This window comes from Haliotis rubra, unplaced genomic scaffold, assembly GCF_003918875.1.
Source record: "Haliotis rubra isolate DU_JTF1 unplaced genomic scaffold, ASM391887v1 Scf616, whole genome shotgun sequence".
Lineage (NCBI taxonomy): Eukaryota > Metazoa > Mollusca > Gastropoda > Lepetellida > Haliotidae > Haliotis > Haliotis rubra.
In genome coordinates, this window is record NW_025767320.1 from 456907 (window position 1) to 483268 (window position 26362).

General features: G+C 45.1%; 1 protein-coding gene across 1 annotated transcript in view; it reads right to left on the reverse strand.

Moving 5' to 3' along the window:
• LOC124256054 (nucleoporin NUP188-like) overlaps nucleotides 1-26362 on the reverse strand; it is an 80094-nt gene that overhangs the window by 39004 nt on the left and 14728 nt on the right. The window contains 17 exon segments of the mRNA XM_046689979.1: nucleotides 799-888; nucleotides 1275-1518; nucleotides 2600-2719; nucleotides 6641-6716; nucleotides 7039-7159; nucleotides 8173-8287; nucleotides 8934-9010; nucleotides 10489-10576; nucleotides 10943-11075; nucleotides 11849-11962; nucleotides 12742-12761; nucleotides 13471-13522; nucleotides 17804-17933; nucleotides 18488-18610; nucleotides 19174-19198; nucleotides 19200-19240; nucleotides 19971-20063. Of these exon segments, the coding sequence (XP_046545935.1) occupies nucleotides 799-888; nucleotides 1275-1518; nucleotides 2600-2719; nucleotides 6641-6716; nucleotides 7039-7159; nucleotides 8173-8287; nucleotides 8934-9010; nucleotides 10489-10576; nucleotides 10943-11075; nucleotides 11849-11962; nucleotides 12742-12761; nucleotides 13471-13522; nucleotides 17804-17933; nucleotides 18488-18610; nucleotides 19174-19198; nucleotides 19200-19240; nucleotides 19971-20063 (1662 nt within the window).

Consider the following 26362-nt stretch of genomic DNA (forward strand, 5'->3'; position numbering starts at 1 on the left):
CACAGGTAGACAAGCATGGGTCACTGTGGATCCAGTCAGCCTTCAATCACCACAGGAAGACAAGCATGGGTCACTGTGACCCAGTCAGTCTTCAATCATCACAGGTAGACAAGCATGGGTCACAGTGACCCAGTCAGTCTTCAATCACCACAGGAAGACAAGCATGGATCACTGTGGATCCAGTCAGCCTTCAATCACCACAGGAAGACAAGCATGGATCACTGTGGATCCAGTCAGTCTTCAATCACCACAGGAAGACAAGCATGGGTCACTGTGACCCAGTCAGTCTTCAATCATCACAGGTAGACAAGCATGGGTCACTGTGGATCCAGTCAGCCTTCAATCACCACAGGAAGACAAGCATGGGTCACTGTGACCCAGTCAGTCTTCAATCATCACAGGTAGACAAGCATGGGTCACTGTGGATCCAGTCAGCCTTCAATCACCACAGGAAGACAAGCATGGGTCACTGTGGATCCAGTCAGTCTTCAATCACCACAGGTAGACAAGCATGGGTCACTGTGGATCCAGTCAGCCTTCAATCATCACAGGTAGACAAGCATGGGTCACTGTGGATCCAGTCAGCCTTCAATCACCACAGGAAGACAAGCATGGGTCACTGTGGATCCAGTCAGTCTTCAATCACCACAGGTAGACAAGCATGGGTCACAGTGACGAAGTCTGCCTTCAGTTACCACAGGTGGTCAAGCATGGGTCACTACTAAATCACCCAGGGTACAATTTATTTGAAACATTTATTCTTCATCGTATTGGGGAAACACCAAGTGTTTTGCCTACCTCAGACAGAGCCTGCAGTCTAGTGAGGAACATGTCTCGAATGGGCTCGGCATCATTGCCTAGGCAGGCCAGGATGGACATCGGAGACACCTGGAACATTAAATATAAGTCAAGTAAACAATCAATTCGTAAGTATTATCCACATCAAAATAACGTTCCGAGGATGTTTTTACAGTTCTTAGATTATTTTTTGTTTGAGGGTACAGTTTGCTAATTCCAAAAACAAGGCAAGGGCCATAACTCTGTCAAAATATTCATTCCCAATGCTCAGACTTTCAAGATATTTATCTCTTTTATATCTCTTATGTTTTCAGAAAATATGTTTCCATTGCAGTCAGATGAACAGATAAAGCTCAGTCCTATATCTCCTACTCTACTTCATGGTGGGAAAAAAGGGGATAAGCTACATGCAAACTGGCAGTCCTAGCAAGTTTGACTAAAGCGTAAACTATGTGAACCGACTACCGGGTACCCACCAAAGCGAGTCTCTTAAGCAGCACAGCAGCCAGGGTAGGGAGGCGAGGGTCGTCGCGGTGGTAGATGTACTGGGCGATGGTGGCCACGATGTGTTGATGCTGGTGCCCAGCCGGCTGTGAGGAGAGAGCATGCTCCGTTGGTGACACTGGGAGGTCGGGGGACCTCAGTAACAGGAGACGGTTGAGGACGGAGAAGGAAAGTTGGATGAGTTGGATGAGGTCGACGCCGACACCCTCTGCATTGCTGGAAGATAGTGTGGGAATCTTCAGAACGCGGTACACTGATGATAGGTGACAACCTGCTGGATATCTACACTGGGGGCACACCTCACCTGCTCTTATAGTCAACGACTTTCTCAACACTGTCTACACATGGGGGCACACCTCACCTGCTCTTATAGTCAACGACTTCCTCAACACTGTCTACACATGGGGGCACATCTTATCTGCTCTTATAGTCAATGACTTTCTCAACACTGTCTACACTCGGGGCACATCTTACCTGCTCTTATAGTCAACGACTTTCTCAACACTGTCTACACATGGGGGCACATCTTATCTGCACTTATAGTCAATGACTTTCTCAACACTGTCTACACATCTTACCTGCTCTTATAGTCAACTACTTTCTCAACACTGTCTGCACAGGGGCCACATATCACTTGCTCTTATAGTCAATGACTTTCTCAACACTGTCTACACTGGGGCCACATATCACTTGCTCTTATAGTCAATGACTTTCTCAACACTCTACACATGGGGGCACATCTCACCTGCTCTTATAGTCAACGACTTTCTCAACACTGTCTACACAGGGGCCACATATCACTTGCTCTTATAGTCAATGACTTTCTCAACACTGTCTACACTGGGGGCACATATTACCTGCTCTTATAGTCAACTACTTTCTCAACACTGTCTACACATGGGGCACATCTCACCTGCTCTTATAGTCAACGATTTTTTCAACACTGTCTGCACAGGGGGCGAATATTACCTGCTCTTACAGTCAAAAACTTTCTCAACACTGTCTACACTGGGGGCACATCTTACCTGCTCTTATAGTCAACGACTTCCTCAACACTGTCTACACATGGGGGCACATCTTATCTGCTCTTATAGTCAACGACTTTCTCAACACTGTCTGCACAGGGGGCACATATTACCTGCTCTTATAGTCATCGACTTTCTCAACACTGTCTACACATGGGGCACATCTCACCTGCTCTTATAGTCAACGATTTTCTCAGCACTGTCTACACTGGGGGCACATCTTACCTGCTCTTACAGTCAACGACTTCCTCAACACTGTCTGCACATCTTACCTGCCCTGAGAGGCAACGGCCTGTTCAACACTGTCTACACCAGTGGCGAGGACGTCCAGAAGAGCTCGTCCAGCCTCAGTAAACAGTAGACTGTACACACACACCTCCTGTAGTCGAGGCCTTGGAACACAAACATGGAAGTAAGTCACTAGTTAAACAACACTGGACAAGGAACAATTTCATTAATTCCTTGTTGTGTTCTGAATGAACATGTACAGTGGGGAACTACACATGCATCCATTCAAACAATAGACCAGGCAGACAAAATATTCACTAACACATGGAGGACATATCTCTGGTTGAGTTTAGTGAGTTTAGTTTTGTGCCACACTCAGCAATATCCCAGCAATATGGCAGCAGTCTGTAAATAATCGAGTCTGGACCGGACAATCCAGTGATCAACAGCACGAGCATCGAGCTAAGCAGTTGGGATACGATGACATGTGTCAAACAAGTCAGCGAGCCTGACAACCTGATCACATTAGTTGCCTCTTGCGAAAAGCATTAGGCAATGAATTTCAATTCTTATCCAGATCTTCACAGGTCAATATTTTTGAAAATTTTACTATCAATTGTATATTTATATACCTATCCTATCTCACGGTATGCACCTCTCTTCTTCTTCTGTGACCATGTGTGGAAATGTGCTCTGCCCCCGACCTCTGCCCCCACTCCGATAGCAGTACCTGTCAATCATCTCAATAAGTGTGCATATCACTCAGATGATCACGTGACGGTCTGTGCCTGTCATTCTCGTCTTGGAGCTTCCAGTTATCTGTGATGTGGGGCAGGTCGGGTGGGTATCCATCGCGTGAGATAGGATAAGTATATGAATATACAATTTATAGTCAAATTTTCAAATTTTTAAACTTATCCTATCTCATGGTATGCATAATCCCACGGTTGGCAGGAGGGTCGCAGATTACCCTGTCAATACTTACAACCGTGAAGACGCATAACCCAAGGAGGCCAGGAGAAAGCATCAACTCCCGATATGCAAACTCCAAACTTGAGATGGGATGCTTCAGATAACCCCTTGGCTTACACAGCACAAAAACTCTAGGGAGTGGGCGATCCCGAATTAATGTGGTTTTCAGCCGCAACTTTTGACAAGCAAAAGGACGCAGTTTGGCAAGTAGGCCCCGCTGCCCAGCGATTTATCAGGTGACCCAAGTGAATTAAAGTCGAGGACCTTAATCTGGCCGGTCCCTGCTTCGAAACTATCCCCCCACAGACACACGCTGGAAGGCGGTGAAAGAGGGAATAGCCCGGTTGCTCAACTAGTTTAACGTTCAGTACCAATCCCCCTAACTTACCAAAGGTGAGAAAGGACTTAGGAGCGGAACGCTTTGAAAAACACGCCGGAAATCGGAAATCAACACTTCACTGACGTGATTGCTCAGAGAGAAGAGGTCAGTAAGTGGAGTGTCGACCACCTCTGCATGTAGCACAAGACTGGCCTCTCAGTCTATCGAGTCATAACTATGACAGTGCAGACACGCCCTAGTACCCTAGGTGAGGTGGTCTATGCCCAATATAATCCATACCAATAAGAAAGATAGGACCGATATCTTTCATGATATAGAGAATGCAAAACCTACACGAAGGTAGGAACTGCATCTTATCTGCGTTTGCAAGCCGACGACAACTGCTACGCCAGAACCAATGGACCCAGATGGTGAAGACCTTCCACGTCAGTGACAGACAGATCCCGGAGGTAGGGTGAGACAAAGATCGAGTCCAACTCCAAAAAACAACCCTCCATGATGCCGTGAAGAAAACAGTTCTATGTCGCGCCATCGTAGAGGTCAAGGCTCTTGTCTCATGAGGGTTGGCCGTAGTAAGAGGAAGGTCAACACAGGCGTAGGCATGAAGGATGGTAGATTGCATCCCGAAGGTCAGTGTGGTACAAGAGACTTCTGTAGATGAGGCAGATGACAGAGAAATAAACAGTCTCTTGCGTAACCTACGACGGTCAATGGAGGCAGTTAAAAGACCTGTAAATTCCGGACAGGACATAGGGAAAGATTCTCGGTGTCGTCAGGGCCCAAAATAGAAGACAGCGGCAGGAAGGCAAATAGTCTGTCCGGCTGTCCAGGCAACTGGTTTCAGCGAAGAGATCCCACTTCAACCAGGGAGGGCTTTGACATGTCTGGTCCTCTTGAAACGCAACTGGGAGACATCCAGTGCGTGAAGCTTGGAGATGCAGGCAGCAGTCGCAAGAGCCAGGAGGAAGAAAGTCTTAAACGTGACATGCTTGAAGCCTTCTCTGCCAGAGGTTCATACTCCTCTGACATGAGATGATTAAAAACCACGTGTAGAAAAGTGACTATGTACAAGCGATCTACTGGAGCAAACGGCCTTAAAGAGACTCCACTGTAAACATTCAACCCATCCAACCACCACTGGAGATGGAGATGGAGCGCTGGAGGAAGAGAGATCAATGCGGGAGGGACGCCAATCCTGATGTGCTGACCCAGAAAAAAAGTTGAAGCTATCCCCTGTAAGTCAAAGCTTGAGCTGACGTCAACAGACCCAGAAACTATTGCCACTGAAGAAAAAATATCTCCCGAGATAGGATACATTCGAGTAGCCAAGCTACCATGACAGCACTGACGAAGTGCTGAATGTAGGAGGTTCGTGGCATGGAGGTGTCAATCAATCTACAGGAACGTACACATTGACAGAGTGCTGAAGGCCGTATAAACAGTGATCGGAGGAACTTATAGTTCGCCAAATGAAGTCTACCGGAACATTCGTAAAGTTGATGGAATGGCAGAGGTAAAAAAGACCAGTGACTCCAGGAACGTTCATAAAGGAGACGAAGGTAGTAACATCGATGCCTACGAACAGTCCGGACATAGCTGCAGTGACCTCTGAACTGAGGCCTTCAGCTAAGAACCGAGTATACCCAGCCAAAGTGAAAGCGTCATGGTGATTCTGTCTGGCACACTCGGTAAACTGTTTCTCCCGGCTGACTGACGAAACTCGACATAATCACTCTTACCGGGAATGGCACTGTCCGTCATCACTGGCAATTAAAGGCTGGGATAGTTATCCGCTTTGTAGGACCAAGACAAGTGTGTCAGGGCATTCCATAATCACTCTAATTATCAAAAAATCTCTGGTAAACAAACAGTAGTCTGCTTCCCACATGCAATAGTGACAAAAAAACAGGCACCACGCTCTTCGGTTAACCAGGCCAGTCCCAACCCATAACATCTGTTTTAAGGGACGCTCGCTACTTGACCAAAGATTGATACCACACGCAGAAACTGTGGATACTAGGCCAACTTCATATTCAGGAATATTATACGACACTTCACTGAGTCTGGTTACTACAGACTGACTGACTGACCGAGTTTAGTTTTACGCCGCTTTTAGCAATATTCCAGCAATATCACGGCGGGGGACACCAGAAATGGGCTTAACACATTGTGCCCATGTGGGGAATCGAACCCGGGTCTTCCGCGTGACGAGCCAACGCTTTAACCACTAGGCTACCCCACCGCCCCTACTACAGACTACTCGAAACAGCGTTATGATGTATCACTTGGTGTAATCGTGGCCTGTTTCGTCATCCTCATCATCATTCCTTTAACATCAACCAGTTTCTGGACAGATATGTCAAACCTGGTCTAACTGAGAGAACACACGTCCACTCGGTGTAGCGACAAGAAAGAGAATGACAGGCACAGACCGTCACGTGATCATCTGAGCGATCTGCTCGCTTATTGAGATGATTGACAGGTACTGCTATCAGAGTGGGGGCAGAGGTTGGGGGGTCAGAGGCCAGATAACTTTTGATTCAACTTAGCCTACAGCACTTTTCCACACATGGTCGTAGAAGAAGAGAGGTGCATACCGTGAGATACGATAAGTTTAAAACTTAAAGATATGCAGGGAAAAACTTATTCAGTTACCATGGAAACTGCATCAATTAGAGTCATTAAAAATACTTTGTAAATGCAGCAATTGGTTAGTATACTGATATTGTTGGTATTGTTGGTAAATGGGGAGAGGATTGTTGGCATGGCTCACCTTTTACTTTTTGATTTCTTCTTTTGCAATGTCATTAGGTTGAGGATCTTATGGAACACCTGCAAACACTTGTGGCCTAAACAAACATGGACACGTCATTAACACCAGCAACCAATTGTGATGCAGAATAAGCACTAGTATTGGGCACCTGCAAGCACTTGTAGCACATGCAAGTTACATGAGATCTCTAAATATGCTCATACAGTTTATGGCTCCTTCGATTTTTTACTCACAACTCAAATCTTTACAGGACATCCTGTACTGAACAATATTGATCAAGAGGAGGTGTGAATGTGTAAATCCGACATTTCTCTGATTTTTTTGTTTTGTTTTACATATTTTTATCATTTTTGGTCTTTGTCCAGCACATGAACACTGTGACCCCTCAAACCACCCACCTATTGTCTCCCTCCTGGTGATGTCGTAATATCTCCACTTATGATACACGGGGAAGATCTCTCGTAGGACGTACATCATCACCGGCTGAAGCTCCTCCTCTCTCTCCGCCTTCGACAGTGGCTGGCCAATCAGAAACATACAGACAATATCAACATCAGATCTGGCCAATCAGATTTTGTTTAGATGTTTGCTGTTTAACGCTGCACTCAGCAATATGGGGGCAGCCAGTAAATAATTGAGGCAGGCCAAAACAATCCAGTGATCAACATGATGAGCATCAATCAGAAACATATGGACAATATCAACAACAGATCTGAAACATACAGACAATATCGACACATCACATATGTCCAGTCCAACAGATACAGACAATATCGACACATCACATATGTCCATTCCAAAAGATACAGACAATATCGACACATCAGATATGTCCAGTCCAAATGATACAGACAATATCGAAACATCAGATATGTCCAGTCCAAATGATGCAGACAATATCGACACATCACATATGTCCAGTCCAAAAGATACAGACAATATCGACACATCACATATGTCCAGTCCAAAAGATACAGACAATATCGACACATCACATATGTCCAGTCCAAAAGATACAGACAATATCGACACATCAGATATGTCCATTCCAAAAGATACAGACAATATCGAAACATCAGATATGTCCAGTCCAAAAGATACAGACAATATCGACACATCACATATGTCCAGTCCAAAAGATACAGACAATATCGACACATCACATATGTCCAGTCCAAAAGATACAGACAATATCGACACATCAGATATGTCCAGTCTAAAAAAATCAAACAATATCGACACATCAGATATGTCCAGTCCAAAAGATACAGACAATATCGACACATCAGATATGTCCAGTCCAAAAGATACAGACAATATCGACACATCAGATATGTCCAGTCCAAAAGATACAGACAATATCGACACATCAGATATGTCCAGTCCAAAAGATACAGACAATATCGACAAACATAGGACCAATGAATGTTCTCTTTTGTGTCATCCAATCGTACCATATGAAATATGAACTGCCACTTCTTAGCTAGTTTAGGGCAGCTGGAGTATTTCCTGGAATGAAAGTTAGTCATTACCTCAATCAACTCTGTGAGGAAGCCAAGTACTGCAAGGGTGAGGGGGTATCTGCCCTGTGTGGCCTCTGTGCTGGCTAAGATGGTGCCATATAGTCCGGAACTGAGGCCACGCCCACTGGAACAAACACACATACATGAAGATGGGGCAGGTGACCATGTTTGCCTACATCTTCTGGAATATTTGAGCATCTACAGAAATCATAACATTATCTTTTAATTGACAAACGCCACATTCAAGTCGTTGTCATTATAAACATTTCAACATTTTCCAAAGGTTATCTATGGACTGTGAGGAAGGGAGGTAACTGTGTCAGCAATGACTCACCTTAACACCTTTCCAAGGTTATCTACATTCTCTGTGAGGAAGGGAAGTAATCCTGTTTGTTTCATGTTGACTCACCTCAACACCTCGCCCTAGGTTATCTACATTCTCTGTGAGGAAGGGAGGTAACTGTGTCAGCAATGACACACCTCAACACCTCACCAAGGTTATCTACATGTTCTGTGAGGAAGGGAAGTAATCCTGTTTGTTTCATGTTGACTCACCTCAACACCTCGCCTAGGTTATTTACATTCTCTGTGAGGAAGGGAGGTAACTGTGTCAGCAATGACTCACCTTAACACCTTTCCAAGGTTATCTACATTCTCTGTGAGGAAGGGAAGTAATCCTGTTTGTTTCATGTTGACTCACCTCAACACCTTGCCTAGGTTATCTACATTCTCTGTGAGGAAGGGAGGTAACTGTGTCAGCAATGACTCACCTCAACACCTCACCAAGGTTATCTACATTCTCTGTGAGGAAGGGAAGTAATCCTGTTTGTTTCATGTTGTGCCATATCTGAGAAAACAGAAATACAATTCAAAATGTTTTCAGGAAAAGCGTAAATACAAAATATAGGAAATGATAAGGCTTCAGTGATTAATGCTACTAGATAACACTATTACCATTTGAAAACATCAAACATATAAAAAAGCAGACTCTTGTCTACCTGTGGATCCTGTCTACCTGTGGTTCCTGTCTACCTGTGGATCCTGTCTACCTGTGGTTCCTGTCTACCTGTGGGTCCTGTCTACCTGTGGATACCTGTCTACCTGTGGTTCCTGTCTACCTGTGGTTCCTGTCTACCTGTGGATCCTGTCTACCTGTGGTTCCTGTCTACCTGTGGATCCTGTCTACCTGTGGTTCCTGTCTACCTGTGGATCCTGTCTACCTGTGGATCCTGTCTACCTGTGGTTCCTGTCTACCTGTGGTTCCTGTCTACCTGTGGATCCTGTCTACCTGTGGATCCTGTCTACCTGTGGGTCCTGTCTACCTGTGGGTCCTGTCTACCTGTGGATCCTGTCTACCTGTGGGTCCTGTCTACCTGTGGTTCCTGTCTACCTGTGGTTCCTGTCTACCTGTGGTTCCTGTCTACCTGTGGGTCCCGTCTACCTGTGGTTCCCGTCTACCTGTGGATACCGTCTACCTATGGGTCCTGTCTACCTGTGGATCCTGTCTACCTGTGGATCCTGTCTACCTGTGGTTCCTGTCTACCTGTGGTTCCTGTCTACCTGTGGATCCTGTCTACCTGTGGATCCTGTCTACCTGTGGGTCCTGTCTACCTGTGGATCCTGTCTACCTGTGGTTCCTGTCTACCTGTGGGTCCTGTCTACCTGTGGATCCTGTGGATCCTGTCTACCTGTGGGTCCTGTCTACCTGTGGTTCCTGTCTACCTGTGGTTCCTGTCTACCTGTGGTTCCTGTCTACCTGTGGTTCCTATCTACCTGTGGATACCTGTCTACATGTGGGTCCTGTCTACTTGTGGGTCCTGTCTACCTGTAGGTCCTGTCTATTTAAGGTAATATTAACAGGATCCCCTTGTTTACATAAGGTTTCCCAGTTTAATTCGGGTCTGCCATCTAAGTAGTTTTCCATCAAGTACATTCCACATCTACAAAATGTTTCAAGTAGGGTTCCGATGTTTGCATAGGATCTTCAGGTCTGCATGTCTAATTATGTCCCTCGTCTACATAGTTTCCCAGTCTGATTAAATTCCCCTGTCTACAAAAGGTCTCATGTCTGCATAGGATCTTTAGGTTCCCTGTCTAATTAGGGTCAACATAGTTCTCCTGTTTGATAAAGTCCTATTGTCTACAAAATGTCTAAAGTAGGGTTCCATGTCTTCAAAGGATGTCCCATCTACATGAGATCCGCTTGTCTAGAAATGTCCCCCTGTCTAATGTGGGTCCCTCATCTACACAGTTTCCCAGTCTGGTAAAGTCCCCTATCTACAAAAGGTTTCATGTACTGTTCCAATATAAAAGATGCTTCTGCACCTGCTTTACGTTGTGTTTAACACTGCACGTGATGCACTCCACGGTGTTGGCTAGGAGGTCCAGAGGAGGAGGGGACACAGCACTGAATCTGAAATACACACAACCAATCATTACACCTGTGAGTGAGTGGAGTGCAGAGGAGTGGAGTGGAGTGGAGTGGAGCGGAGTGAAATGGAGTGGAGCAGAGTGGAATGGAGTGGAATGGTGTGGGGTGCAGTGAGTGAGTGAGTGGAGTGGAGTGGAGTGGAGTGGTGTGGGCCGGGGTGGAGTGGAGTGGAGAGGAGTGGAATGGAGCGGAATGGTGTGGGGTGCAGTGAGTGAGTGAGTGTCTCTGGTCACTGGTGCGATGAACACTAGGCTACCCCAGCACCCCCAGACCTGCTGAATCTTTGACAAAGAACATAATGATAACGTTCTACTGAAATATTCAAGAGAAGATATGTGAGGTACAAACCTCTGAATGACTTGGAATCCCAGATTAACGATCTCACTGAACTCTTCTACAGAGTCAGGGTCAGAGGTCATGACCTGGCGCACCAGCTGCATGACCTGGTTTACTCTGGATATCTGTAGCGGAGACACCATTCCTGGAACAGAAGTCACAGAGTCAAAAATATACATTTTGTGGGCCGTACTGACACAATAGGGTCAGAAGATCAGATCTGAGTCTGCAGTACTGAAACATTTGGGATACACATTTATGTTCGTATCACTCACTCTCTTCCACCCTGAGCTATCTGGTGCAGCAGCTATCAGGAGCCGTCAGCCGTTGTACACCAACTCACCTCCACCCTGAACTATCTGGTGCAGCAGCTCCTTGACCTCACACATCAGGAGTTGCCAGCCGTTGTACACCAACTCACCTCCACCCTGAGCTATCTGGTGCAGCAGCTCCTTGACCTCACACATCAGGAGCTGCCAGCCGTTGTACACCAACTCACCTCCACCCTGAGCTATCTGGTGCAGCAGCTCCTTGACCTCACACATCAGGAGTTGCCAGCCATTGTACACCAACTCACCTCCACCCTGAGCTATCTGGTGTAGCACCTCCTGCACCTCACACATCAGGAGCTGCCAGCCGTTGTACACCACCTCTCACCTCCCACCCTGAGCTATCTGGTGTAGCAGCTCCTGGACCTCACACATCAGGAGCTGCCAGCCTGACCTTGTTGCCACCAACTCACCTCCACCCTGAGCTATCTGGTGTAGCAGTTCCTGGACCTCACTCATCAGGAGCTGCCAGCCCGTGTACACCACCAACTCACCTCCACCCCTGAGCTATCTGGACCTCACAGCAGCTCCTGGACCTCACAGCTATCAGGAGATGCCAGCCATTGTAGCCGTTTGTACACCAACTCACCTCCACCCTGAGCTATCTGGTGTAGCAGCTCCTGGACCTCACACATCAGGAGCTGCCAGCCGTTGTACACCAACTCCCACTGGATGATGGGGCTGCTCCTTTTGGCTGCCTGAGCTGAAAACAAACATGTCTCAGTGAATCAGTGAGTTGTGTTTGATTGCCAAAGTTAAAGTATAGATACTCATGTTTTAGGAGCGTCTGTCAGAGTGTGTGTCTGTGTGTCTGTCTGTCTAAGTGTGTGTGTGTGAGAGAGAGAATGAGGGAGGGAGAGAGAGAGAGAGAGAGAGAGGAGAGAGAGAGAGAGAGAGAGAGAGAGAGAGAGAGCATGTGTTTGTCTGTGCATGTGTCTGTGTGTGTTTCTGTGTCGTTTCATTGAAAATCACTATTTCGTTTCGATATTTGAATACCTATTTAAATTATTTCCACACAGCCAGAATGTAATTTTTACTCCCAACTAAAGCAGTTTCGAGCGCTGAAATGAGGCGAAACGTGATTGGTTGAAGCTGGGCTAATTATCCAATGAGAACTGTTGTTAGTAGACATCGCCAAGTTGACGATGGATTTCACAATAAAAATGCCAACACTCTCGAAGAATCGAATCGAAAATGATCGAATGGAAGGTCCAATATCGAAAATCGAATCGAATGGAGGTCTGGGTAAATCGTTGCAGCCCTAGATCTACCATGTGATATACCAAGCTGCATTTGGACATTGATACCCACTGACACAGTAGACACACTCAGAGCAAGTGTGGCCATGTTTTATCCCCTAGGCAGGCTTGGTAATAAACATGCCACCATTCTTCATGTTTTGGGATGACAAAGGACGGGGATCGAACCACCAAGATTCCTTTCAGCTGGAGACCCTCTGTCCACTATACTACCTGGGCAAACCACAGTCTGATGACACATAACTGGCACAATTCCTGAGTTTGATCATGCGTCTCTGATATTTTGTGGAATGGCATAACAAACATTTGGCACTCTCATCTGACCAAACATTCCATCAGCAATAAAATCAATGCTCCCACTGAACATGTGTGTATAATAATATCAAAATATAAGAGTGAGTGAGTGAGTGTAGTTTTATGCCGCTTGTAGCAATATTCCAGCACTATCACGGCAGGGGACACCAGAAATGGGCTTCACACATTGTACCCATGTGAGAATTCGAACCCCGGCCTTTGACATGACAAGCGAACACTTTAACCACTAGGCTACCCCACCACCCTAAAAAAACTACTTGATTAATGCTTAACACTTATCAAACTGTGATGACATATTTGATATCAAAAGACTCAAGTGAGAGATTCTCGATTCACAAGTTCCCAGCAGGTGTTCCCTCGGTAAACAGACATCAAAGTAGTGATCTCTGGCTAGTGTAGAAAGAAATCTACTAATGATGTAAACAATATTGAGAAAAATATTCCAACAAAACCCTCCTGACATCAAACTGTTACTTGACGTTAACATTGATATGTTGATGCACCATCCACCATTGCAGAACTGATATACCTAAGAATAAAAACACCTACATACCAACACACCTCCCAAAGATCTCATTAAATGTCTCATTAAACATCTTGAAACAATTCTTATATTAATCAAAATAAACCGTCTCACCATTGATACGGAGAGTTGTCCAAAAGCGTTCCTCTAGGTATCACCAGGTCCCCTGCAAAATAACAACGAAAGTTACGTCTGCTGGAAATCTTTCCCTGTAAACTCAAACAAACCTTTAGAGGTTTTATAATTCTTTGAATAAAGTCCTCCTTACAGGGTACATACAAGCATTAAAATGTCCATTTTAAAAATCTTACGACAGTTGTAACAATATTTTAATAATTTATATTTACAAAACAAAAAACTCGTTTTTGTCTTGTGAAACCAACCCTAGAGGGCCCTCCAGGTCCCTCTACAGCCAAGAGCAGGTAACTCTCACCGTCTACCTCGTACCTCACTTGTCATGCTGAACGTGATCAGACAGAATGTGGGGAGTCGGGTGGCCGTACCCCAAGGAGGACTTTCTTCAAAAAATCAGAAACCTCTACAGGTTTGTTCGATTCTTTTTCAGAAGAAGTCCTCCTTGAAGTACATATAGGCGTAAGACAGACTCCCATAGATAGTGAGTCGGTAGTGGCATTCTGTCTGACAAAACTAAACCCATTCTCCAAAGGAATCTACCACCGATCGGAGATAGCAAAACCTACCCAGTCACCTGACCGTCAGTGTCAATCAGGCTGGGGGCGTGGTTTAGGGCAGGGAGTAGAAATGCCAAGCTCATACACTGATTGGCTTAGAAGCATATCAACCAACCCCACCTCCCAACCAACAATTTGGAAGGGCATGGGGGACACGACAACAATTCCCAGTAACATACACCCAGCCAGTGAAGTGCGGTGGGATGGAAATTACGAATGAAGCGAGTACAAGGCCGTAAAAGCCAATTTGTAGCGTGGGAAAACATCACCACCAAATACAATAACCAATAAAAGGAGGAATGACATAACCCAACACCAGGAAGTGCAGAAAGATGTAATCTCGAGAGCTCAAACGGCTAAAGAGTTACAACTCCGCCCACTGTGTGGAGAACAGTCTGGCTGGGTGTATGTTGCTGCAGATGATGAACGCAGACGGTTGAACAGTCTGCCCGAATGAGTTTACAATTGCCCCATCTGGAGAATGAAACCCATGGAGAATATAGCCCAAACAATGGCAGAGACAAGACACCTTGAAATGGTTTGTTTGTTAAGCCGAGACTGCCAGCACTGCCACTGCCATAACAGTAGAACAGTAGAACATGTGTTACATTTGACCACTTTCTAAATGGCATTGGGTAACCATAGCAGAACAGTTGTTTATCCTTACAGATAGCGCGCCGCTCTTGTGATATAAGCTTTAAGATTTGTACGGACATCTAAGACATGTATCACGTCGTAGAGAGGTACCGGACAAAGGAGGCTGAGTAAAGCTGGAGATCGATAGGCACCCGCTACGTGTAAGGATCCTGCTGAACCTAGGGCTACAAGAGTCTGGCAACCCTAATGCTGACTCTATCCCTGTGAAAGACGGTCAGCTCATGATCCGGCTGACATTTGCGTGAATGTCACGACCCATCTGCCAGACGATACCGTCACAAGGAAAGCTGCCTTCCAACTTAACAGCTGGAGAGAGCCGACAAATCAAAAATGAGAGGACCGGACATCCAATCAAGAACAATTGACAAGTCAAACGATTGACAGCTGGTCGGATTCTGACGCTGCACAATGGGGATGGTGCCCGAGAGTACACCATCGGCAGGTGTGTGAAAAGCAGAAATAGCCGTGGAGTAGCATCTGAAGAAGCGGTGAATCCGTCTTCTCATCTAGATTGCAAAACCCCAATACTCTGACTAAATCTGTAGAAAAGGGCATAACAGGCCCATCTGCCCCCCACACTGAACATTTTTGTCGAATCCCTCCGGCGAAGCCAGAAAATGTCTGCAACTAGTGCAGGAATTCCGCTCACTTGGAGGCAATTACGGACAGTGGCCAAGCCACCCGCTGAATCCTGGGGTCGGTTGGGGCGCCCGCTTTGGGATAGCAGATTTGGTTGAAGGGTTATGGAACAGGAGGCTGAGTCACCAACCTGATGATTACCGTAAACCGGGTTGAGTTGACCAAAGAAGTACAAAGAATACAAGTAGTGGAGCTGTGAGAGAACCCTGGGAATCAGGTGTATCGGTGGAAACACCCACAGAACCCTGTCTGTCCAATCGAGCTTCGGATCCACAATTTGGGAGCAAAGACTGGTATTTGGTTTGTCACCCCAGAGGCAACAGATCCACCCATAACGATCCGTACAACCGGGAGGCAAACCTGAATAATCCCCTATCGAAAGCATCCACATGCGTGAAGGGCTAGTACACGCCGTGAGAGTGCATCTGCACTAACGCTTGTCTACCCCAGGAGATAAACAGTGAGTTTGATTTTATGCAGCTTTAAGCAATGTTCCAGTAACATCACAGCCAGGGGACACCAGAAATGGGTCTCACACATGGTATCCATGTTGGGAATCGAGCCAGGGTCTTCAGCATGACAAGCGACGCTGTAACTACTAGGCTATCCCACAGCCCCTAGGAGAGCATATGACTCAACTGAGCAGAAACTGCCACGCCTCCTGCAGGAGAGACAGCTGCATCGCCCTCGCGTCCAGGCCATTGCCGCCTGATTGTCTATGTACAGACGAACCACACGGCTTCAAACCTAGTCCACAAAGTGTTCCAATACCAGCCTGACTGCTCTCAGTTTCAGCACATTGATGTGCAGGCTCCCTCGCTCTCTGACCCGAAGGTCAAGACAGTGAGGTCGCCTAGAACCCCGCCCCAGCTTGTGAGGGAGGCATCCGTTTGACTCATGATCGGCGCCGGGTCTCCGGGAACCCCTGGGTAGATCTCTCTCCCCAGAAACCAGTCTGTGTAGACACCAGTTCTGATTTCTCGATAATCCAATCCGATCCCGCTTGGTGAGAACACTCATCACGGAAAGGATTGCGTGGCAAGCGCTCTGAGTAGCCAGTCGTCCAGATACAGTGTCAACACTCCATCCTTCTTGGTACCCAGGAAATAGGTGGAGTCAAACCCCCAAAGCGACAAAGTATCAAAGGTTAATACAGGTGCATTGACATCGACAGATGGAGGTAGGTGCCCCTTTAAAGGCACAGGTGGAAAAAGAGAAACTCCTCTTATGTTAGGAAGATGTCTTAGACGGGCTTCAACCTACACCTGCAGCAAGTTGGCTCACCAATATATATGCCTGCTTAATTGCGCCTTGGTGTAAAAGCGAGATTGATAGCGCACCCCTGATCGTCATGTGCTTCCTCCGCAGGACAATCAAACCCACCAGGTGGCAGTAACAAACGTTACAAATAACGCAGTGTTGAAGCAGCAACAAACAGAACCATGCCGTTTTACTAGCAGGTAGCTGTTGACGGGGTATGCATATATACACAAGCAAACAGCAAAAATACAGGGCACGGGCATTATTAAATGCTAATAGCCAAAGCAATTTAATCAACTAACATGCTAACATGTAAAGCAGAATAAGTGCTACGCTCATAGCCTGCACTGTATATAGAGAATGAGCAAAACAAAGGTGATAATGTAAACGCCCCACGACACTTAACTCACTCATTGATGACTTACCGTAATTTCGCTGAAAACGAATATTAGGGCAAGCCTACTATATAATATGAAAACATTATATAGAAACTCCCGACCATCAATAAGCCTAGCTTAATAATAATAAAGGAAGGAGAAGAAGGCGGTGGACCGCCATCTTCTTGCCTGTCACATGGCAGGAAAACAGACGACCCACCTGCAAAGTTACAATTCATGAATGAACATACCTACATATGAATTCCTTCTAACGCCTGTGCGTAAATAAAGGAACCATACATACAGTATTTGATTCTTATCACTCATCTTCGTAGGGACAGGGAAAGATTCCTGAGAATGAACACACGCACGTTCTTCCTGAGAAATGACAGCATGAAAAGTGAGGTACGAGGTAGACGAGGAGAGTTACCTGCTCTTGGCTGTAGGGGGCCCTGGTGGGGCCCTATTGGGATGGTCTCACAAGACAAAAACGAGTTTTTTGTTTTGTAAATATTTATTATTAAAATATTGTTACAACTGTCATAGGATTTTAAAATGGACACTTTAATGCTTATATGTACCCCAAGGAGGACTTCTTCTGAAAAAGAATAAGGGACTTGACTTATATTTTTGGTAGGGTGATTCAGATTGATCTCAGTTTCTCTGTATCATAGTTTCTTGAAGACAGAGCTCTGTTGTGTGGTATGAGAGTTATAGACCACCTTGTTACCTATCAGCAATGTATGGGAGTTTAGGCCTGGCCAGTCTGAACACAGAGCTCTGTTGTGTGGTATGAGAGTTATAGACCACCTTGTTACCTACCAGCAATGTATGGGAGTTTAGGCCTGGCCAGTCTGAACACAGAGCTCTGTTGTGTGGGTATGATATCCTGAGAGCTGTTGGTGTCAAAATACTCAGTGTACAGCTTCAACTCCTGCATCGACAGTTTCACCTGCAACACATATGACAACATGTACAACTACAACAGTGGACCCCTCCGTGATGTAGTGGTTAAAGCCTCCGCCGAGAGATGGAAGGTCGCTGAGTTCGATCCCCTGGCCGCTGGCCATACCAAAAGACATTAAAATATGGTACTTGTTGGTCCCCTGCCTGGCGCGGCATTAATGGGTACAACAAGGACTGGTCAGCTCGAGTCAGTATAATGTGTCTGAGTGTCATGCTTCACTGCTGGATGGTATCTCAATGGGCTAGCACTATAAAACCAGCTTCAGTCTGGGCTAGTACCAGCAGCCTTTTGACATACACACGCGATGCACATTGTCATATGAGCAAAATATCCTCAAGCACGACGTTTAACCCAATTTCACCTCACCTCACCTCACCTCACCTCACCTCACTACAACAGTGGTTGGAAGTGTTACCATCAGTACTACAGTTATATCCTGGCCATCTGGAAAGGGATGATGCTGCAACCCCGATACATGTACTACAACACAATAAGTAGTATAAGAGTATTTACTTATCTGTACTCAGTACTGAACCTACCCTCTTGGCACTCTCTGGTCCACATGATGACAAAGATGTGTTGAGCTTCATCAGCTTGGGAAAGTCGAGAGGAAAGCAGGCCAAAGCGGAACTGTAGAGACACCCAAGCCCCTCCTCCAGACCCTGGCAAACAGATACATGTCAGACTACAACAACAGCAAAGTTTGAAAAGACAGGAAAGAACAAACAATTCTGGCACCTTTGAGATCTCTGGGCACCGAGAGATGGGGAGAGAGAGAGAAAGGGAAAGGGGAGAGAGAGGGGGAAGTGGGGAGAGGGAGAGACAGGAAGAGAGAAAGAGAGGGGGGAGAGAGAGACGGAGAGGTAGTGGGGAGAGGGGAGACAGGAGAGAGAGAAAGAGAGAGGGAGAGACAGGGGAGGAGAGACGGAGGGGCAGTGGGGAGAGGGAGAGACAGGAAGAGAGAAAGAGAGGGGGGAGAGAGGGAGAGAGAGACGGAGGGGTAGGGGGGAGAAAGTGAGAGAGGGAGAGAGAGAGAGGGGGGGAGTATAGATATCAGACATGTACAAATGGGCAAAACTGCCACATGGCCTGCAATTATGTAAAACCAGTCTGACCACCTGATCCATTTGGTCACATCTTATAATCAAGACAGGTTGCTAGGGACCAGTTGTAGCTCAGAAATACCCACAGAGAGACCAGCACAGGTTGCTAGGGGCCTGCCTACCTTCTGCCACATGTATTCAGCATTAAAAGTCAGCTTTCAGCACCAAGGCAGCCACCTCATACAGTGCCTGAAAACTAATAAAAGAGGTTTTGATGGTTGTCACTTTCAACAAGCTAGAAAGCTGATTTTAACATCGACCTTTCTTAAGCTCCACACATTTACAAAAATCATGTGACAGCAATTTTGTTAATGTTTATCAGGAAGGCAATGGGTGTGTCCAAGTGAGTGAGTATGGTTTTACACCACTTTTAGCAGTATTCCAGCAACATCACAGCAGGGAACACCAGAAATGGGCTTCACAATCACATATTGTAGCCATGTTGGGAATCGAACCCGGGTCTTCGGCGTGATGAGGGAACGCTTTACCCACTAGGCTACCCCCACCGCCGGTTGAGTCCAAGCAATATCAGTGTGGTATGGAGGAGGCCAATTACAATAACATTACTTCAGGCTAAAAATGTTAACCAAATTGTAATGATCAGCATCTCTGCAAACAGATTGAACAACATTCCTCATTGTAGAAGGAAATCATGGCACAATCATAAAATGGTTAAAGCGTTGGTTCGTCACGCCAAAGGCCCGGGTTCGATTCCCCACATGGGTACAATGTCTGAAGCCCATTTCTGGTGTCCCCCGCCGTGATATTGCTGGAATATTGCTAAAAACGGCGTAAACCCATACTCACTCACTCACCATCATAAAATGAAGAGTGACAAACCTAAGACTGACTTAACTTGTAAGCTGACTGGAAACAGTGACTTAGTTAAGGGAGGCAACTCTACATATAACATGAATACCTCAGGATTTCCCAGTGTGTCTTCATCAAACAGGCTGAGTGTGACATACATCAGCGAGTAGACGATGAGTCGGGCGAAGGAGGCAATAATCTGCAACATCAAGACAAACACATACATGTAAAATCATCTAGCCATCATAGCTAGTGGCCAGTTCTAACAAGCATCTGCTTGGAGTCTGAAATGTCATAAGATAGATTTTATTCTCTGGACACATATTTCATTAAAATGACCTTCTGCAAAGTGTGAACTTGTAACGATAAAACAAATTGCAGGAGCAGGGTGGATGAAATTTTACCATTTGAACCTTCACATAGACGTAGTAACTGAACGTCTTGGGATGTAAAAGATTGTAAACAAGAAGACAAAGTCATCAATATCTCCCGCAATGGCAAAATACTCTTCATGAATATGTCTACGAGTTATGATTATATCAAATGTTTTGGTGTGTATATAGCTAAGTGGAAGGAGAGTACTGAAAGGTTTCAAAGTTCTGCTCCAGAAAGGAGCACTACCACCAAATTCAGTTGAAGTCAAAATTGTTGCCATGGAAACGCAAAAAATCCCATTTTATTCAGAAATCCAAAACTAGCAAAAGGCACCAGTTCACCACTAGACCTACCTATGTATGAAATTAGGTGATGAAACAGTGAATGGTTTTAAAGTTCTGCTCTGGAAAAGAGCACTAACACTAATTTCAGTCTAAGTCAAACTTGTTGCCATGGAAACGCAAAGATATTTTATTCAGAAATCCAAAAGGCACCACTTCACACCAGATCTATCTACGTGCCAAGTTTGGTGACGAAACATTGAACGGTTTTAGAGTTATGCTCCGGAAAAGATGTGCATGGACGCACGGACGGACGGACGCACGGACGGACGGATGGAGTCCATTTTAATACCCCCCGCATAACATGTTGGGCGGGGATAACTAGGGTGGCTATTGAAGGTGGGGAAACAACTATTGCGATAGCTTATAGTCTATTGCAATAGTTTTTTCTCCTTGAATTGTCTCATTTGAAGTCATTTCCCAAATGCACGAGATAGTTATATGAAATAAAAACAAGTTAAAGTAGTTTCAGTCAATTTAATAACTGACAAGAAACTTGAAACCCAGATCAGGTAAACAGTTAAAACATAAACTCAGTGAAGCTGCAAGTCTGCACTCTAAATCAAAGTGAACGAATCTGGTACTTCCTGTAATTTGCGCTGCACATTTATCATCGGAAGTTAATTTCGAAACTTGATAGTCACACATACTATCGATGAATGAATAGTTTTTTGTCTCTACCATCGATTAATTGCTATCGGAGACTCAACAATTGCAATGCATCGATAGTTTGATGCATCGTTACGGCCCTATTGTAAACACCCATACACTTCTCATGCAACTTATAATACAACAAGCAGTTGTCACTAGGGTGACATAATCCCCTGCCGCAAATTATCAAATCAAACTTAAAAAGTAATGAAAGTGAAGGTCATAGTTTAAGATGAAGTTAAATGTCAACAAAAACATGACTAGTCAACCTCTCTTGATATCTCATGCAGTAGCTGTTCAAATACACAAATATTTTCAGGATTCACTTTGACCTTGACATGAATGTCAAGGTGTATGAAATATGCAAAGACTAATAAAGAAATTGCTTATCAAAAAACATTCAAGAGAAGTCTTGAAAGTCTATGAAGAAAAATGCAGTGAACCATTCTTGAGATATCTTGCTGACAATCTTAACATGCAGGTTAACATGCTGAAATCTTCAAAGTGTGGTTGTGACCTTGATTAATTACGCGGAAGGCCCTGGGCCTTCCCTAGATGTAGCTTGGTGTTGAATATGAAGAAATTCCAGTGAACGGTTCTTGAGATATCTCGGCTGACATGTGGGTAAAACGCTAAAGACCCCTTTGTGACCTTGAAATGAAGGTCAAGGTCACCAAACCTGACTGGGACCTTTGCATACTGTAATGAACCTAGGTACCAAATATGATAAGAATCTAGTCAATGGTTCTTAAGATATTCCAAGTCGCATACAGACGCTTTGGATGTAATGTGACAGAGCTATAATACTATATCCCACGCTCGGGCTAAACACGCGGTGGGGATAATAAACACTGAGAAATCGAGGGATGAGATATGAATCAAGATGAATAATTGTTTCATGAAATTCATGTACACTATTAAACTCGCAAGAAAGAGGTCATTGATACTAACCATGACTATGTCTCGTTAATTAAAGGCTTCTTATAGACAAACATGTTCAGGTTGTTGCATGCTGCTCACTTGAGAAACTTCCAGGTGATGCAGGCCAGGGCTGAATGGGACTGTAAATACCCTGGTAACTCATGAAATACATCCCCTATTTCCAGCACTGAATACTTCAGACAGTCCAGTCTAAGTAAACTTAGGCTCAGTATTATTCGTTACACTGATATACTGAGTCTAACAAAACCTATAGTACTGTTGGAAATAGAAAAAAACTGTATTTTCTCATTTATCTCTACAATTTATGTAGTTGATATGTGAAAGTGTGAAATATCTGTTAAACTAAGTTCGGCCTAACTACAGTCTCGGTGGTAGAGCGATAGGAAACGGAGAAAAAGGACTTTACTGAAGGGAAATTAGTGCAGAAATGAGCAATGCGGGTTTTTTCTAAGTCCAAAAAGACTTATTTGGAACAGACCATGGCTTTATGCAAATTAGTGTGCTTAACGATATTGTATTACAAAGGACACTTTTAAATGCCCAATTTGAAATTAGACGAGATTCATTATAAACGATAGCTGACGTAAAAAATAATAACTTTTATGCCGAAACTATTAAGGATGTAGCTACCATGCAGTCTCACTGTCACTATAAAAAGAAACAGATAGGAGGGGCCGCCTCAAAAGCAAAACCTGGGGTCGGGCTTGGGGATAGAGATATCAGCTAAGATAAGATAATCCTTTAGGGCAATTATACTGGGAGGTACACGGCACGCCATGACAATTTACAAATAATATCCAGTCCTGTCGATCTTCGGGTGGTCATGCCACCTATATACTACGACATGCTTCTATGGTTTTCGGTATCATACTCTTTTACATATCTCAACATAAACTATATGATACTATATATGAAAGAAAGACACGTAAGATGTTAATCAATAGATGAGACATAGTCAACACACATGAAAAAGCACAAAATATCTTTGAGATGACCCCTTGTGCCTGTAGGCAGCACGCGTGCATTTCATGCCAGGTGAGTTGACGGTCCGGCCCTCATACCTGGCTGAGCTTAAGCTAATTGCCATCTATAGTATGATCTATTGTTTTCAGTAGCTATTCATATTTTTCTAAGTTTTGCCCGATTTTACAAGTAAACATGCTTTTCTGATATCAGATACGATCCCACTGAACGCTTCCAGTTAGGCCGGCGGGTTATTTAGACATATGCTATTTGCAATTGTGTAAATTTTAGGGATACAGAGTAACAGCCTAAAAACAGTTTTTTCTATTTCAGACAGTACTTTAGTAGAAGGTCTCGGCCAGCTAACGCTCAATCAGCAGAAAGGGGGTACCAGGTGGGATAAGTCATGTGACTAAATTCTTCTAGCTCACATGCCATAGGGTAATCCAGACAGCCAAGTCGAATGGTCATGCTGAGAGCATGCCAATTCGCGGTGAGGAATTCACCGTGATCCTCGATGAGCATGTAAAAACAGTGTTGACAAGTCTCGATCCGCCAAGCTGAATGTAGTAAGTAGATCATCTGGTATCTTGCTCAAGATAGCTGTAGATGAGTGAGTGAGTGAGTATGATCTTTACCGGATAGCTGTAGCTGTAAACCAAGCGACCATGTGTGTCGACTGAACCAACATTATTTCTGTACCTTAAAGGCTGCATGGTTCGCAATGCTGGCAGTTCGGTGAATACTGATGGTTTGGCTTAACGCTGTTGATCTGGCGATCTGGCACGGTTCGATGACCAGGATTGGTTACTTGATCTGGCTCGGCGAGGTAAGATCTGAATCGGTACTATGATCCGGGTTCTAGTGCGCTTAACTCAGTTTGGCCCGGACGAACTAGTTCGGTGATGAGCAGATCGATCTGGTTAACTAGTAACGGGATGTTGTAGTGAATCGGGCGATGTGGTTCGGAGGAGATGAGCCATTCTGTACAGAAGAATTAGTTCGATGATGTCGTATTAACCGCCCTGCCGAATCGGGTTCGACGATGATATTTGGATGAGTTCGTGAACCATGGACGCTAGTTAAGACAAAACGCCGATTCAGTGGCTGCCGATTCGATAAATGCTGGTTAAACGATCTCCGTTCAAGGAAAGCCGGTCTGGCTTAATTTCGGGTTCGCTGAATGCCAATTAAGTAGATGCAGCCTTGGTTCGCTGATCTAACGCTAGTTCGTTGAATGCTCATTCGTCCCTATCGAGGGAGCAGACTGTTGCTGATTCCAAGCAGTAGTAAATAGCACTCAACATCGCAGCCAGATCTGGGGATGAGTAGTTTCCGCGCAGGAGTCCAGGAATCTGGTACAATCCGAGTAGACTAGAGAGACGCTGTGAGGGAAGCAGGAGCCCGGCCAGAAGTCGAAAGCACGCTGAGATCTATAATCGGTCTCGCTGAGTAGATCTCCTATCTGTAGAACCATATTGATGTCTCGAGGGGGACGAACCGGAAGAAGACACACATATGGAGACCTGATGAGGAGATCAGGAACAAGAAGGGGAAGTATCATAACGAGAATGATGATCCCTGGATCTTGAACCATAGGCAGCAGCTTCCATCGGTAGGAGATCTAGGTTGATGGGTCAAGGCGCGAGAAGAGGAAGTCCCATGCTGACGAGAAGACGAAGTCCGAGGAGGTGACTTCGATCGAAGAACCGATCTCAACGAAGTAGATGGAGGCGTTGCTTAGTTGAATGTAAACGAGTCAAAGAGTGGCGTCTTGGCAGTGAAGTAGATCTACCAGGTCTATCCAGGTGGACAGTCCGCTAAAAGTCGAGGTGGAGGGAGCGGAGCAGGCGGCATGATCCGCAAACTGTGATTCGATCTGGCAGGCTTCAGCCAAGCCAGAAGATCGAGGTAGCTGGACACAAGACACATTTCTTTCCGCCGAATGGGAAGGAGACGACGAAATACCACTGACAGGCGTTGAGGCGAGGTAGACTGGTTCCTCTTGTCACTACTGGATGAACGAGAGCGAGAACGGCTTCTTAGCAGTCAGGCCTAGAGATCAGCTGATTCTTGTCCTCAAACAGATAAACCAGGTTGCCGAAGATAACTGGTCCGTGAACGAGACAGAGCTGTTCGAAGGTCCCGCTGTGTAAAGGTCTCCTGAGGGTGGTGGCAGTCTCGACAACCACTATCGGGTACGCGGGTCGGAAGACTAAGGACTCTGGCTGGAATGTTGAGAGCCCAACAAATGCCTAATGTCTTCCCGATAAGTAAGAATCTGATGACGCCTTCATGAAATCCCTCATCATTCGAAAGAGGGACTGTGACTGCCGAAAGCAGACAAATTAGGACGCTTTAAACTTACCTTTCTGGGACTGGGTCCGCTAAGTGAAGCGGCATAACGAGCTCTGTCAGCAACATGACGAAAGCGCAGGCCCGAAAGTGTAGTCACCAAGTAAGAACCTTGCATTTATCGCAGAACGAGAGTCCCATTTACACTGTCCCATACAGTCAATACAATATCAATGTGGATCACTCAAGGAGAACACTTTATTAAACCGAGCATTTTTCCTCTCTTTGGCTGGTCAACTTCTCAATGTTGTAGACTAAGTTGAAAACGCTGAGCAAAGCAAAATACGCCCACACTCATGTGCATACAAGAAAGAGAATGATCATTCAGAGATAGTCACGCGGGCAGCTAGTGGTGCATGCCGCGATACTTTGCATGAGAGCTAGGAAGCAGTCTTATAATGAGCATGGAGTGCTTGGGCGGATGGACAAGAGAGGCCTAGGGAAAAGTTTACATCGCTCCACTCAGTGTCTAATCAAGAGAGAAAAGTACTTACCGTGAGATAGGATAAGTTTAAAATACGAAGTTTTTGTTTGTAAACATTTTATTGAAAAATATAGTTACAACTATCGAGGATTTAAAATGGATATTTTAATGCTTATATGTACCCTAAGGAGGACTTCTTCTGAAAAAGAAATACTCTTGCACTAGTTTTCATGAAATACACTGTCCTCACCTGTTCTTCCAAGTACTATTGGAGTAAGTTGTGAAAAAGCTTCCAGGAAACAAAATTAGCTCAAGATCTTGTTCAAAGGAGAAATAATTGAGCAACGGATACCTATCCTTCAGTACTAAAGCCCGTCACTAGTACTACAGCCTATGCAGACCACACACAGTAGTTAAAGTATCAGAAAGACCAGTATTATTTGTCATTCT